This window comes from Abramis brama (assembly GCF_963993115.1).
Source record: "Abramis brama genome assembly, chromosome: 12".
NCBI lineage: Eukaryota > Metazoa > Chordata > Actinopteri > Cypriniformes > Leuciscidae > Abramis > Abramis brama.
In genome coordinates, this window is record NC_139974.1 from 12648307 (window position 1) to 12665261 (window position 16955).

The 16955-nt window shown below is 36.6% G+C and overlaps 1 protein-coding gene across 3 annotated transcripts in view; it reads right to left on the minus strand.

Annotated features, from left to right (window-relative positions):
* Positions 1 to 2515: 2515 nt before the first annotated feature.
* The window catches only part of arhgef2a (Rho guanine nucleotide exchange factor (GEF) 2a), a 56548-nt gene continuing 42108 nt past the window's right edge, over positions 2516 to 16955 (minus strand). For all 3 annotated transcript variants that reach the window (XM_084130265.1, XM_084130266.1, XM_084130267.1), the window contains 13 exons: positions 16031 to 16148; positions 15554 to 15802; positions 15326 to 15402; positions 14413 to 14588; positions 13344 to 13411; positions 12964 to 13152; positions 12103 to 12201; positions 10711 to 10760; positions 10266 to 10307; positions 9461 to 9511; positions 9046 to 9357; positions 5462 to 5669; positions 2516 to 3799 (listed from right to left, as the gene is read on the minus strand). In XM_084130265.1, the coding sequence (XP_083986391.1) occupies positions 3729 to 3799; positions 5462 to 5669; positions 9046 to 9357; positions 9461 to 9511; positions 10266 to 10307; positions 10711 to 10760; positions 12103 to 12201; positions 12964 to 13152; positions 13344 to 13411; positions 14413 to 14588; positions 15326 to 15402; positions 15554 to 15802; positions 16031 to 16148 (1710 nt within the window). In that variant the 3' untranslated portion in view covers positions 2516 to 3728. The remainder of the gene's footprint in view (positions 3800 to 5461; positions 5670 to 9045; positions 9358 to 9460; positions 9512 to 10265; positions 10308 to 10710; positions 10761 to 12102; positions 12202 to 12963; positions 13153 to 13343; positions 13412 to 14412; positions 14589 to 15325; positions 15403 to 15553; positions 15803 to 16030; positions 16149 to 16955) is intronic.

A 16955-nucleotide genomic window follows, 5' to 3' on the forward strand; every position in this document is an offset into this window, starting at 1 on the left:
CAGGGATAGTGGGAGGGCATTTATATATGTGGGCATCATGCCCCTCCCCTTTTCAATTAAACCCCACCCACTCGCTCATTATAGCTCACCTAATACAGTCATGAGTCCTGTTTGGTGACTAATGAGGCGACGTTGTAGAGATGTTACATTGGATTTCAGGGCCTAAAATTCAGTTTAAAACTAATGGTGTCAACACCAATAAATTCACTGATAATATTCCTACTTTTCATTTCCATCTACTGTTTTTATCCTTCTTTTCTGTTACTAGATCATCCCATTGTGGAAGAAAGAACTGGAAGATATGAAATGACAAAGACAGAAAGAATGGACAGAGCTGAGGTCCAGCTATAATAAGACAAAGCCGCTGTGTTTGTGACAGGCACAGGTGTGTGTGTGTGTTACATTACTCGCATCCCCAGCTGCACCGTTCCCTTTATGGCTCGTCAGTCGCCACAATGATCACTTTACAGGCTTTTTCCTAATGTGAGACACTGTTCTATCATTAACTCGCCCGACCACGTATAACAAGGCTTTGGGGAACCACTCTTGATGTGGCAAGATTGCCACCAATGCTTTGGAATTCAATATTCCCAAACACACAGCCATCTAGATGATTTCTCTCTCTAGATCTGTATTTATTCATAGAGCAAAGGGCTTATTTTGTTCATTTTATTTTGATCATTATATTATTTGTTTTTTACTTTTACTTTCTAAGCTTCCCTACTATTGTACATCACATATAAATCATGTGACTAATTACGATTATACACACAGAATTGATCAGTTATAAGGCCTTCTTTATAATTACGATTTTACACATTTTAGAATTAGTAAAGTCTTTAAAAATATGAAATAACACAAATATGGGAATTATGTTGGGATCAAATAATGCTAAACGAATCAAAATTGTATTTCATCAAAGTGCAACGCATGTAGATTTCATATTTTAAGTATATAAAAATTAAAATAAATGTAAAAATAAAACAAAATAGCGTAGATTTTCACATCATTCTGCATTCTTTACTGCCTTTAGAAGCAGGCCTAAAGATTAGTGATATACGAATATGAAAGCAATAGTGATTAGCATTATAAAATAAGTCATTCATGTGCATCTTAAAGTGTGCGTTCCACTAAGCGCTTGCTGATGTGAAGGGACAATGGTGGTGTCGGGTTATGGGTGACCAGACTATTTTTAGTCAGAAGGCCAGGCTAAAGTTAAAACTCATTGTTTAAGAATAAATAAAACACAATGTATTACTATTCAGACTTGCTTATTATACAATGGTATTCAGAAAGGAAGAAACAACATTTTGTATTATGCAGAAATGGAAAGTTTACACAAGTCAATGCTTTATGATAAATCTAGGCTCTTAAATGTATCCCATAATTCCTGCAGTGAAGGCAGTTCATTGTAAGGAGAAAGTAACTCTTGCACTGTAATACAGAGCCAATGCACCACTTTATTTTGAGTGCTCCTTTTGTTTGATAGATATAATCGTTCTTCTAACACACTCTTTTGGTTTAGGACAGTGAAGTGATGGATGAGGTAGTGTGTGTGTGTGTGTGTATGCGTCTGAATGCCAGCTATGCTGCCTGTGCAACCAAGCTATTAATACTCGTCTCCTGGCTGACATTGTTTTACGGATTAGCTGCTATCTAGAGACAAAGATCTGGATTATAGATAGGATATCGAAATGCACATTTAAATATACATGCTTTACTATTATTATTATAATTTTCATTGTTAAAAAAGGATAGAAAACGTACGAAAATCTGTTTGCATGCAGATTAAATAGATCATTGGAACACTTCATTGGTCAATCGCGATACAAACTCCACAGCCGATTCTAAAGATTTCATATAAAACACTCTCATGGTAATTCGTAACTAGTTTATGTTTGGCGTATTTGTTGCAAAATTCGTATAAATTCACCACATTTAAATTTACCACCAATTCACCAAAAAAAGTAAAATAGTTAGGCTACATCTCATGAGAACAGGTTGTAGAGAGGATTACTTTGGAGGACTTCAGTGGTGTTGGTGGTAATGCATTACAAGTAATCAGATTACTTCAAGTACACATTACTTTTAAACTTTTACAACAAAATATTTGAGTTACTTTTCAAGTAAGTAATGCAAGTTACTTTGCTTTCCCATTTATTGACTGACAGCTCTCCTGTCATTTGCTGCTAACATTCGCTTATCCAATTCAACCACAGTATTAAGCATATATTTATTTTTTATTTTAGTTTAATTTGTGTACAATCCAGAAGGGCCCAGATGAGAAAAAGTAACACAAAAGTAATGTAACATTACTTTGCATAAAAAGTAACTAAGTAATGCAATAAGTTATTCTTTTTTTTTTAGGAAGGAAAACAATATTGTAACACTAACTTTTCCCAACTCAGGACTTAATTTCCCAACACAGTATTAATATAACTGTAATTTTTATCATACTTTTCACTTTGATTTACTCTCATACAAATTTAAGATAAAAAAAACAATCCCGATGATGTTGTATACCAACAATTTTTATTTTATTCACTTTGATATATCTGAAACACTGTATGAACATTTCAACAATGTTTGTCATTTTCAATACAAACATTTTTATGTGACTTCAGTAAATCCTATGTTTTCTTATAGTTACTTCAAAACATGAAGAATATCATCCTACGATAATTTCTAAGACGTTGCTTCCTGAAATGTTGAGCTGACTAAAATAAAAGCATATATTTCAGCAATATTCAGCCAAGCAAATTTTGGCACATAGTCAAGTAATGGCAAAAAACAACAACATTCTTAAACAAAATTAAAACAGAAGCAAAACTGTAGTTAAGACACATCAAATGTTGGTGTTACTGGCATATTTTGGTGATGTGATCTATTTTAATCAATAAATCTTCTTATATTTACAAAGCATTCCCCATTAACACACACTGTGGGTTGAGGAACCATTCATAATATCATACTACTCTATCATAATAACCTTCCTGGGTTTATTAAGATCATTGCTATAGATGTAAATATATATTCCTATATATTGCTATAAATTGCAATATAAGTCCTTCATAAAAAAGCCCTCAAGTCTCTGAAATAGTCATTTTTGTAATAGAGCCAGTAGTTTTGGTCCCAGTATATTATGTTGGTATATTTCAAGTTATGGCTTCTTTCTAACTGCTTCAACATGCCTGAAAGGATTTATCTTTCCATTCAAAATAAAGGAAAATAAATAAATGTAAAATAAAGCGCAAGAAAGAGACATTTCTTTACAATGACCTCTCACGAACAAGAACAAGAAGGTTTTGCATGCTCCAGCATCGGTACAATGATCTCACATACAGTACGTACATCTCAACGGTTTCTGCCGGTACCCTTGAGCTGGATCAGTTATGTTTGGTTTATTTAGATACTTTAAGAATCTCAAGACAACTATCAAGTGCAAAGTCCCATTATTTGCATGACTCCATCTCCATCACGGTGCTTTGGCATATCCTTATTGGTCCGTGGATGTCAAAAGCCATATGTTTTGGATTCCAAGAAGACATGTTGAATATTAACATGTCATAAACGGCCACACAGAAGCTGTAAGCAAAATTACTGGATACAACTAAATACTGTATGTATATAATGGAATGAATATTCATAAACTAAGTAAGACTCTTCCCTGGTCAGAGGAGTCTATTGTCTGTTCCCGGCCAGGGTTGGGTTGAGAAATCAAAAATACATTAGCAGTGCGAGACCTCTCGGTCCCGGGGGTCTGTCGCGGACTCGCTCTCTTCGGGAATGTCCTGCAGATCTGTAGATGATGAAAGTCATATTTAGACATTAAGTTTTAAGTTCTGTATTTTACCAAATGATCTGGATGAAATGAACTGCTTTTTGACTACACAGTACACATTCTTGATATACTGTACATTACATTACAGTCCAAAATGAACACTAATCTGCCAAATGCAGATTAAATTGGCCTTTGGAAAGTAAATAAAATTGTTTTAGTTGGCCGGTAACCTTATGGAACTGCAACGTAATACATGAAAGTGTAACATTAGACCGATAATCGCAAATATGCAATGGAAAATACCTTTCATATACTTCATTCACTACAATTTTACGTTGGTCAGAAATTTTTATGATCAGTACATTTTCTCAATTCAATTGCTGAAGTTAGAAAATTGCAGCAAATAAAAATGAGCAATCCTGAGTTCAAACTAAAGTAACATACTATTATAATGCATACTACAAGCAATTGAAGAAAAGTATACAGTGCAGAGCAACAACAATAAATGCTGCTAACCTGCTATTTTTCATAGTAATTAAGTAATGGTTCACATTCCTTTACTAGCAACATATTTACCTAGACACTTTTATCATAATTCATCCATACGGGGAACAATGTAAAAAAATGACAATAATTTTTTTTTTTTGCAAATGAAAACGTTTGGGGTCAGTAAGATGTTTTAATGTTTTTGAAATAAGTATTTTATGCTCACCAAGGCTGCATTTATTTGATCAAAAATACAATAAATAAAACAATAATATTGTGGAATATTATTACAATTTGTAACAATTTAACAGTATTTACAGTCATTTTTGATCAATTTAATGTCCCTAAAAGTAATTAATAAAAAAGTCATAATTTCTTAAAATACTGTATGCTGAACACTTTCACATGCAGCATGAGTAATATGCCATTTCAAACACACCTCAAGACTATGATTATATCATTTCAAGAGGCTTTAAAGTCAAACCTCTGTGTGTATAAGTGTATGTACATAAGGTATGTTCATTGTGAATGACACACTCGGTCTGTGTGACACATTCAACCTGCAATTATTCACCTATAACACACGCTCACACATTAGTAATCCACCTAAATGTACTGTACTTAAAACATTATTTTTTTTTGACTAAGCAGGTTCTCCTGTCTGACAGATTTTAGTGTGTGTGTTGTAAGTTTGTGTACCTTTGTGTGTGGGTGTGTGGAATGTTTCATGCGCTAAATTCAACATGTGTTTGTTTTGCACATTGGTTGCATAATCGTGTGTAGGCTGCTATTAGTGTTACAAAGAGCCAAAGTTTACAGCGTTCTGGGTGAAGTGCATCTACGCAGACTGTCTGATAAATATGTAATCATTTCATATAAAAATGGAGCAAAGTCAAAGCCAACAAATTCCAGGCAACCAGTCTCCTACATTGTGCTATTCTCTTGTATCATTCTCATATACAGTAATAAACTTAATTCAATATTTAAATGTACATTTATTTACCGATTTATTTGTTAAGTAGCTAGCTATATAATAATATTTAACATTATTATCTTAAAATATATTTAATATTATTTTTTTAATTATAAATATATTATAAATATGTTTCCTTTTGAAAAACAACTAGATATGTAAGTATAAATGTATTTATATTAGTTGTTATAATAATGTCGTTCTGTGTCATATCTACAGACCTCTGGGGCTTTCTGAACGAGGAGACACCCTCGAATCCACCTCATCGTCATCATCATCATCATCATCATCATCATCATCATCAGATATCACGTCCACTTCCACATCACTGCATTCCTGCAGGCCGTCTGATTGCTCCATCGATTCCTGGCTAGCCAATGGGGTGTCAGTGTTGGGGTCAGTATCACTCTCTCTGCGAGTCGGTGGGGCCTTGAAGTGAGGAAATGAGAAGCGAATGAGATTTTGCGAGCTACTACATTGTAGGTCTTATATATTTGAGCAAACACCACATGGCACATACTAAATTGCATTGCTTGCACCCTGCTTGCGACAACATCAAAAGTGCAAAAGTTATATTTAAAAAAGGCCATATTATAACCTTTTACAAAGTCTTGATTTAGTTTTTTGGGTCTACTACAGTGGTGGAAAGTAACTAATTACAAATACTTTCGTTACAGTACTTGAGTAGATTTTTAGATTTGTTCTACTTTCTTGAGTATAATTAAAATGTGGTACTTTTACTTTTGTAGAATTAAAATAAAGTATTCAACTTCGCTACATTTATTTTTCACCAAAAGTACAGAGTACTTTGAAAAAGGTGCCGACGGAGCAACAGAGCGAGCTTACATTTTACAAACACTTTTCAAACGACTGCGTGCGGTGGAGGCTGAGCCCTCAGCCCTGCGCTTCAGCCAATAACAGACAGTTCTGAAGCGCTTCAGCCAATAACAGACAGTTCTGAAGCGCTTCAGCCAATAACAGACAGTTCTGAAGCGCTTCAGCCAATAACAGACAGGTCTGACTCGGGTGCAAAACCAATCAAAACTTCCAGTTCAGCTGGGGGGCGGGGCGTTCAAACCGTGCTTTGACATTCAATCACTGGCGCTCGTGTTTAGAATCCGTATTGCTAACGTTTAAATATTTTATTGAATATAAGTGAGCTATGCTCATATTCTGATTTTAAAATGTAATTGTGGCAACTCCTGAAATTGCCATCCCATTGATATTACCAGATCATTGATTGAGCAGTTGAAGTAAATAAAAAACTCGGCTCATAACATGGACACCGTTATTGCTTGGACGGAGCAAGAACAATGTAAGTGTCTTGAAAACATTAACACAGTTCAACTGAAAGGTAAAGCTCGCCCTCTTTAACAATACAGTTAAACTAAATGTACGAAGCAAACTTTGTACAAAGCTGAAAAACCCTCAACAACAGTTAAATAAGATCGCCTGATTTGTCTGTCAATCAGATGCATGTAAAAGCAATAGGCTCCCAGCACATTTTCGGTAGAACGAAAAAAAAGAGCATTTAATTTAACGTTAACCATCACAATAACCAACATCTCTCTTTTTTATCGGACCTTTCACTTAACCTTCTTTACTTTCAATTATGAAATTATTCAAATAAAAACATTCAAATGATCTTACCTGGACTTACTTTTAAAGATTAGTAATAAAACATTTTCTCTTGACAACAGGGAAAGCTAGTATGTTTGCTTAGCATACCGTCAAAACCTACAATTTATGAGTTTAATATCATGTTTCATGTTTTGCTTCAAAAATCAAAATGACTTGAAATTACTTCTGTGGTTTCATGTGTGAGAATATATTATTTTATTAAATTCTATAATACCAGGCTATGTTGATTAGCATTGCATTAATGGGTTAGTTCACCCAAAAATGAAAATTAGCCCATGATTTACTCACACATAATTAATATAAATGTCCTGGCTCCTCCAAGTTTTATGATGGCAGTGAATGGCTGGAAAAAATTTAAAACCCAAAAAAGTGCATCCATTCATGATAAAAAAAAAATATCACACATTGCTCCAGTGGGCTAATAAAGGCCTTCGGAAGCGAAGCCATGGGTTTTTGAAAAATATCACACATTGCTCCAGTGGGCTAATAAAGGCCTTCGGAAGCGAAGCCATGGGTTTTTGAAAAATATCCACATTTATAACTTTATAATCTAAAATAACTAGCTTCTGCCAGACGATCGTACGCATACTAAGCAAATTGACTTGCGCCACAAGAGTAACCTGTGACACATGTATGATGTAGAATGTAGGAGTATCGTAAGCTTAGACGCCTCTCGTGGTTTAAACAAATAGGGCTGTGCAACAAACTGAAGCTCCTCTTCTATAATATATATACGTTGTGCGTCGAGTCAGGGGTTAGTCTTCCACCGTAAATCGATGCGTATGCGTAGCTGGCTGAAGCTAGCTATTTTAGATTATAAAGTTATAAATATAGGTATTTTCCTTACACAAACACATGGCTTCACTTCAGAAGGCCTTTATTAACCCCCTGGAGTAAAAGTGGAGCACTTTTATCATGGATGGGTGCACTTTTTTGGGCTTCAAATTTTCTCTAGCCATTCACTGCCATTATAAAGCTTGGAAGAGGTATATATTTTTTACATTTTTTAATATAACTCTGATTGTATTCATCTGAAAGAAGAATGTCATATACACCTAGGATGGCTTGAGGGTGAATAAATCAGTGGCTAATTTTCCTTTTTTGGTGAACTATCCCTTTAAAGACATACATCATTCTTATGAAAATACCTAAGATATCGCTATCATGTGTTTGTCTTCATGTTTCTTTAGTCAAATGTCTCTACTTGCATGTTATTATATCCATATTGGCAGAAACGTCATAAGTGAATCACTGCGCGAGGTATGAATCAGTGTGTACTGGGCTTCCAGTATGAATGAAACAGAATTGACATGAGAGTGTTTAGCGCTCCATATCGCTATCATCTCCCCATTTTGGGTAAAAATAGAAAATTAATACTAAAGTACTTTGTAACGTAGTTACTTGAGTAGTTTTTAAGCAAACTACTTATTTACTCTTACTTGAGTCATATTATTTTTCAGTACTTCTACTTGTACTCAAGTAAATTATTACTTAAGTAGCAATACTTTTACTTAAGTACAATTATTTAGTACTCTTTCCACCACTGGTCTACTAGAATAGGTTTTCATGCTTGAAAGTAAAAAAAACCCCCATTATTTTACATGTATTTTGCATTGTTGCAGCACCTCCCTTCCCAGTCTGTCAGTAACTCTCTGTTTAGTTCCTGTCTCTCTTTAGCTCCTCCTTCCCAAAAGCGCAATGTGCTCTGATTGGTTGACTGGACCAGTGTGTTGTGATTGGTTAGTCCTGGGCGGTATACCAGTTCATACCGAATACCGGTGTTTATTTTTGTTATGAAATGAATTTTTAATATACCACAATACAGGTGTATATGTTGCTTTAACAACAATACCGTGAAACCGGTATAATTTTGTTGCACTTACCTTGGGCGAAAATGATTTAAATGAGGAATATTGTGATATGTTTGTTCCCGGAAGAAAACTCAAGACTACAATCAAGGCGTTTCAGGGAGTTCAAAGACAGTGTGCACTGATATAGAGAATAACTACATTTAGCGCGGACTTTGTGCTCTGTAACTTTGCAGACATTTTTCATGCTCAGGCAGCAACATTACAAACTGAAGAAAGTTGACAATGTAAAAAAAGCATAATATGTCCTCTTCAAAATGTTTTAAACTTGCTAAATTACACTAAGATGAACTCACCTGTGATCTTGTAGTTCCAGCTCCATCCCCTAGAGAGGCGCTATGGGTCTTAATATCCCTGAGCTGTTTCTCCAGCTGGGCTCTGGCTCTCTCGCTGTCCCTGAGTTTGCCCTCGGCTCCCCTGAGGCGTCCGAGCTCCTCCTGCAGGAGACTGTGCTGCCGTTGCAGCAGGGCCAGCTCACCCAGCGAGCCCATGTCACTGGCACTATCCCGGGACAAGGAGCGGACTGTACGAGCCCCTGGGATGGCTGGGGAGACAGGGCTCTCTTTTAGGCAGAGCTCTAAGATGGAGTCCTGTCGGATCACCACACCCTAGGAGAGACATTTCTTTAATTTTATATTTTGCCACTTTATTGACATTAACGCTTTATTTTGGATCCTGTTTGTACGTAAGTGCTTTGCAATGCACACATACCTGCAGAACGTGTAACTGAGCACTGAGATTCACCAGCCTTTGTGACACCTCCTGAAACACAAGACACATTTGTGATGCATCACATTAATATATAGACACTAGTCTATTTAAGCCAAGAGGATTGCAATATTTAATGGAGGCCAATATATTTAGCAGATAACGGAGTAAAAAATTCATACTGATAATGTAAATACTATGTTAATACTTTCTCACAATACTTTCTTAATACAGAATCTCACAATTCTGACTTTTTTTTTCTCTCAATTGTGAGTTTACATCTCGCAATTCTGCCTTTTTTCCTCAGAATTGCATGTTTATATCTCGCAAATTCTGACTTTATGACACGCCGTTGTGAGTTTATATCTTGCAATTCTGACTTTATAACACGCAATTGAGACTTTATATCACTTCATTACTACTACAGTCTTCAGTGTCACATGATCCTTCAGAAATCATTCTAATTTTCTGCTCAAGAAACATTATTCTTATTATCAATGTTGAAAACAGTTTTAATGCTTAATGCTTAACCATGATACAATTTTTAAGTATTATTTGATAAAAAAAATTGAATTTGAAATCTTTTGTAACATTGTAAATGTCTTTTGATAAATTGAATGCATCTTTGCTGAATAAAAGTATTACTGTTTTCTTAAGTTACTGATCCCAAATTGAATTAGTCAGTAAATTAAAAAGCAGTAGTCAATTTGCTAGTCACTCTAGTTTAAAGGGTTCTAATGCAAAAAGTAGAACAATCGCTTTTTTAGATGGCACACATTAAGCCCGCTCTTGAACTAAATGTTAGTACCTCACTTGGTGGCTTGTCCTCCGTTTGATTCCCATTACCATCCTGTACAGAAACATTTTTTTTTGCATTATTCACACAATCATAATTCTGAACCAGCAGTTTCATTCTAAAGCTTTAATTTGTCAGCACACATTGAAAAGCACAATCTTGCTATGTGTCGATGAAAAGGGAGATAAAGTGCAGCTTTCAAGCACCAGTGGTGAGTCGTGATGGAGAGTTTTTGGTAGATTCAGGTTGCTATGGAAACCTGCGAGTTTCAGATGACTAATTTTTTTTCAGCATTACATAAAAACTCAGTAATAGCATCGAACCATATTATTATGTACATAATTATTACATTTCATGAAACATATTTGATGCAGGCAGATGTGAATGTCAAAGACGGTGATAACAAACAGCTCACTAACATAGATCATATTTTCTAAAAAAAATATGTTTTGTATACCTGAGCAGTTTGGTTCTCCTGAGAGCCATTGACTAATACCTCTTGTCCATCTGGAAGTACAAAGGAAGCACAATGGTCAGAAAAATGGGTTTACTTAGTAGGGGTGTAACGGTTCAAATTATGGTTATGGTTTGTACTTTTCAGGTACATAAATTGAATAAAAGTAATCAAATGTAAAATAACACTGCATGTAATCTTCACTGTATAAATTAAATAAAGATTAATCCTTATTAAAGTTACAAAAGTTATTCATTCAAGAGAAGTGAGTGATTTTGTGAGTCTTTTGTTGGTTGATTAACGTTAAAAACACAGATAGCAGCAGGAATATTAGGCTGCTGTTAATTTAAGACAATGCATGGATCAAATACTGATACAGCACACATGCATTGTCTTCTGTTTATGTTCCTTTTATGTTCACTTAAGACATAACCTACTATAGTTGCATGTCAAGATGGGCATGATATGATTTTTGTGTGAATTTGTCACATCACATCAACATTTTTGTCCGAATAAGTGCAGGATGACTTTAGTATTCACATGCTGTCTGAGACATGTGCACGCTTCGGATGAGTGCGCACACAATAGTTCTCTTACGCCTCTTCTTGCACTTGAATGTTTAAATTGGCAAGGCTTAAAAACACAAAAATGATAGATTTTTGTGACGATGCAACATTAAAGTTTCTGTCAACTGTCCCGAGCGTCTTTCACGCTGGTGCTGGGAAATCAGGCAGTCCTTTTATTTGAGCCCTGCCCTGCCCAGCGCTTTCGTTACTGTTGTATGCCTGTCCGAATTTACACTGGCAACACAAAAGGCAATGTGTGCTGTTTTGGTCTCACCTGTGCTCACGCGCAACACCCGGGTGATGGCTGTGGTCATTAGAGCATACGGCACTCGCATCGAACAAAGTTTACAAAGAGTGACTGTTTTGTCCACTTTTTTTTTGTCCATCACTGTTGTAACGTATTGGGAAGCCAGAATATTCCCATACAGGAGACTTATATGATGCAGACAGCGGCTCTATCAGCGGCTTGTCTCCTTCGCTTGCCATGCTGAACTGCAACACACCAACACGTGAGGAACTGTGATAGAGCAATAGATTTACATACTAACAGTTGATTGGACAGCTACTCTCATGTGAAATGCATGCGGAGCGTATCTATCGAAAGAAATAAACATTAGTGGTCTGTTTTTTAAGCGTTTTTTTTTTTTTTTCAACAAACTATATTATAGATGCCTCGTCAGATTTGAGATAATCGCCTGCCGAACCGTGGGTGGAGAACGGTACGGTTACATTTTTTTACCGAGAACCGTTACACCCCTAATATTTAGCCAATCAGACACATTAAAGGCACATTTATTTACATATTGCATGTTTTGTTTTTGACACCTACTGATTACTAGCGCTCCACTGTGGTTGTGATGGCCGTTGGAACTGCAGGGCAGAGGAACCTCAAAACTGGATCCTAATATCAGCTCTGTCAATCTGTCCACTGCAGAGAGAGAAAGAAAGGGACATCATGACATTTTACAAGATATTATGAAAGATCTGAGGATGAGCTCAGAGGATTTAGCTAAAAATGGATGGTGAACTTTTCAAAATAGGAAAAAAAGAATAATCAAATTTTTTTTTTTTTTACTTCCACAAAACGAGACATGCAGAGGCATACTGGCAGCAAGTATGAATTTTATAATGTTTGTATTTTTTTATGTTGTTGTTAATGTTGTTAATACAACTAATATATTATGTGTGTGTGCGTGTGTGTGTGTAAAATACAACAAAAAATGGTACTTTAATGATCTGTCATTTATTTATTTAGATGCTGAAACTGATTAAAAATAAGTGTACATTTTTGTATCTCTATGAAATAAACATAAATATATAACAAACAAAAAAAAACCTGAATACTACCTGACATATATATATTTTTATATATATATATGCTAATACTGATGTTTTTTTTGTTTTTGTTTTCATATTATACATATAATCAGAATTGGTAAGCACATTTATATGGTTGTGAATTTTTTGCAAACATTTCAAGCCAGTCTTTTTTAAATATAGCCTCACATGGCAAAACCTCAGGCCAAAATTCTACCTTCGTTTCTGTTGCCATTCACTGCTTACTCATAGTGTGAATACAGTAACCTGTTAATATGGGCGTTGAAATAAATGTGCACTAGAGGGTGAAACAAGCCTTATGCAGGTGGAACACCCTGTTTCAGCCACAAATGTAACATCCTGTCTGTCTTACCCTCAGTTATGGCCTGTGTGAGCAGCTGTTCTCCACGCAGTGCCTGAGAAGACTCGGCTCTGAACAGGTTTCTGGAACAGGACGGCTGCATGACCTCGTAACCTCCCATGACCTCCGCCAAGTCAGAGAACAGGGTGACCCGCTCCTGAAGCAGCTCTAACACCTCCCTGTCCTTCTGCTGGATATCAGCTGAAACAGAGCATGAGGATCAGTACAGTAAAATATCAACATCGGCTTCTTCACGCTGTCAAAATTCTGTGTAAAGATGTCATGACAACTTGACATGACAACAACTGTAGTGATTCCTTAAATTAAGAATGAAAAAGTGTTTGCCCCAATATTGGGAGTGTGAATATATGTGTGTAGTGTTTAAAGCAAACCTTTTAGTCTCCGCAGAAGAGCCTTGTCTTCTGTTTCTATAAGAGGGAATTCTTCTCTTGATGGACAGCTGTGTGATAAAACAATGATGGTAAAGAACAATGACCATTAGAAATGGTAGTTTTAAATAGTTAGTTTATGTCCATTAGCATTGAAGTCATCTTTATGTTAGCTTCCCCACTTTTAACAAGTATAAAGATTTAAAATGTATAGTCCTTCTCTTCTGGGAAAATAGACCAAATATATATTTTTTTGTCCAATAAAATGCTATCTAAAATGACAATATTGTTTACCACATTACGCTGGTATTTTGTTTGCTAGCTTTTTTCTCAAGGAAGTGGTGAGAATTTATTCATTTTGAAAGTGGCTTCTGTTGCCATTGCGTATGGCAGTTAAAAAAAAAAAAAAAAAAAAAACTCCCTCGTCCGGGGAGTAAAAAAATAAACAAATCTATTAATAAATATTTAAATAAAAAATATAAATAATAATAAATGTAACATTTATGTTCTGTTTTTGGTTTAGTTTCATTGTGTTTTGGTTCTGTTTTCCCTGTTCTGGTTTGCCCGTGTTCACTGGTTAGTTTCCTTGGTTGTTAATTAGTTCTACACACCTGTTCCGTTCGATCTTGATTAATCTCCCCATGCATTTAAGCCCTGAGTTTCCTCAGTTAATTTGTCCAGTATTGTCTTTGTTAAGTGTGGTTGAGAATTAGTTTAACCCTGCAATCTCCTGAGTGTTCCTTTGTGGATCTAATAAAGAATCTAATAAAGGAGTTCCCTCTAAAGTGGATTGTAGTATTTGCAGGTTCTTGGCATCAACTGAATTAAATTAAATGAAACCCCCGATCTATAAAGCAAGCTGTACAGTTTGGTTATGCAGGGCTATAATGTAAACAAAAGCTATTGGCAACTCAAGCTTCCCACAGAACTGACATATGCCTTTTAAATGTCCCACTCTTGTATTTTAAATGTGATTTTCTAATTCCACTGCAAAGAGAAAGGACCTGAAAAATGTCAAATGGTAACTGTGAGTGCTGTGCGAACTGTTAAGAGTGTGTTCACATGTGTGTACCTGCTGATGGTTTGCTGTATGTGCCGTAACCAAATGTTTCTGTCTTCTTTAGAGGCTGCATAGAGCTCATACATCTCAGGTGGGCTGGACTCACTGCTTATCAGGAACAACCCTCGCTCTTGATTGGCTATGTCTCGGACCAAGAGATTCTGCAGTGACACCACCGCAGACTTATCCTACAGAGAGAATGAGAAGAAAAGAGATATTGTTGTCAGGTACAGATTTACAAAATAAATAGCTTAGAAAAGTAATAGCACATTCCTCTTCATCAACTCTCACAATTTGAGGTATCATAGGATGAGTTACAATGTCTACGTCATAATGTCTTCTGCAAATGTTTACGTCACAATGTGAAATATTAGCATGACGTCCGCCCACAGACATTCGCAAAGAAAGATGATGAGGCTGTCGTGGAGACGCTGTATGTTTATATGTAAAAGCAAAATCCCTTCGTTAGGCCTTCTGAAAAAGGACGGAATTAGGAATCATTGGAGATTTATTCATAACGCTGTTCCTGAGCGGTGCAATCCAAAAGTTAGCTTGTGTACAGCACATTTTACAAAGGAGAACGTGGGAGAGTACAACATTTCCGACACACGCTTAAAGTGTTTGGCCAATCACAATGTACCAGGTCAGCTGGCCAATCAGAGCTCTCTGGGCTTTTCGGAAGGAGGGGCTTTGTTGAAATCAGCGTTCTAGACAGACTGGGAATAATGTACAATTATGTGGAAAAATAAAGTGTTTTTTGAACATTAAAGTGTGCTAACCTATTCTATAAATTACACCCAATAAACAAAATAATGATCTTTTAAAATAGCATCATATGACCCCTTTAAAACTTTGAACAGAGCGAGAACCCTAAGTATGAGCACTAGCAATATGGATACGTGGCTTAGCAAGCAAAGTAACTTACCAAACTGGCAAAGATGTACCGTTGATCTTTCTCTTGCAAGAATACTAGAATGTCAGTCATCAACAAAACCTGAACATCTACAACAGAAAGAAAAAGGGAAATGCAGTACATTAATACACCCACAAGCACAAGAACATGTCAGCTAATACAATAGCGTGTTTGTAAATCTCCATTTCACACTGACACATCACATTTCACTTCCTCATAATCAGCCGCAGTCTTCTGTACCTTTGAGCCGAGAGCCAGGCGTTTTCCAGAGCAGCGTGCCTTCGTGTATCAGCTGCCTCCGGAGCAGTTCGGCCGGTCTGAACAAGGCTCCAGAGCGGAGTTTGGCCTCGGCCCGCGGGTCGACCCGGGAGCGGATCTCTTGCAGCCGGTGTGTCCTTTCCAGCTCCAACACCTGCTGGTCCACCGAACTGAGCAGCTCCCGCATACAAGACAACGCATGTAACAGACCTGAAGCTTCCTCTGGATTGTCTGCATTGTTACACACAATAATCTGTTCATAAAAAATGTCTATAACCAGGGGCATTTAAATGACATTACCCTCCTAAAATGTGACCATTATGTAATTTAAAATAAAATAAAATAATACATCATATTAGATGGTCAGAGTAGTTTATAGACATGGAGGGGAAGGGTGTAGGTGAGAAGCTGTTTAAATACAGTTAATATTGACATTGGCGACATACGCCCGAGTCTCACCTTTGGTGTTGTCATATATACGTTGCACCAGGACGGGGTATTTAGTGATGCGCTGAGTGACCAACAGGATGCACTCCTGGAACCCGTGACGACGCAGTAGAGGACCCCGATTCGCCCTCTGAGAGGACACAGAAGGACAAAGACAATGATAAATGGACAGTTAACCATTTCTGCCTCTGTGCACTGTATTTACTTACACACACTCTAAAATATGCATCCAAAACCCACAGCACCTACCATGCTGTCTAGTCAGCCACCATAATGTCATGTCTAATGAGCTAGAACTAATTTAAGTGAGCTTAAATGTTATCCAAGCATGGATGACTGCAAAATACTTATTTCTCAGTAGAAATTGAGTAATTGTAATTTGTTTTATTACTGACCAGGGCTCGTCAATAAGGACTGCCTGATGGCCTGGGGCCAGCGTGAAAGACACACTCGGGACAGCTGACAGAACTGTCACTTGCCAGATCGGGCCAGAGCTGCATCTTCATGGAAGTTGATAATTTGTGTGTTTTTAAGCCTTGCCAACTTAAATATTCAGTGCAAATAGACACGAAAGTACCCGCGTCTCTCAGTGGTACTCGTGTGCTGTGTGATAAGTTTTGAGTGCACAGCAACACACATCCAAAGTGCGCGCCCAGAACGCTGCGCATCACAGCGCGTGAATACTCTTGTTGATTATCCTCATAAACATAGTCGGTTATGTCTTAAGTAGATGTGAACATGAGAGATAAAATGCATGTGTAACAGTATATTAGATATGTGCAACTCTTCAAGTGACAGCAGCCTAATATTCCTGCTGCTCTCTGTTTTTATGTTAATCAAACAAACGACAGAAAAAAATAGTAATCGCTCACTGGCTCTTGACTGAATAACTGCAATAAGGGTTAATCTATATTTATACAGTGAAGACTATGCAGTG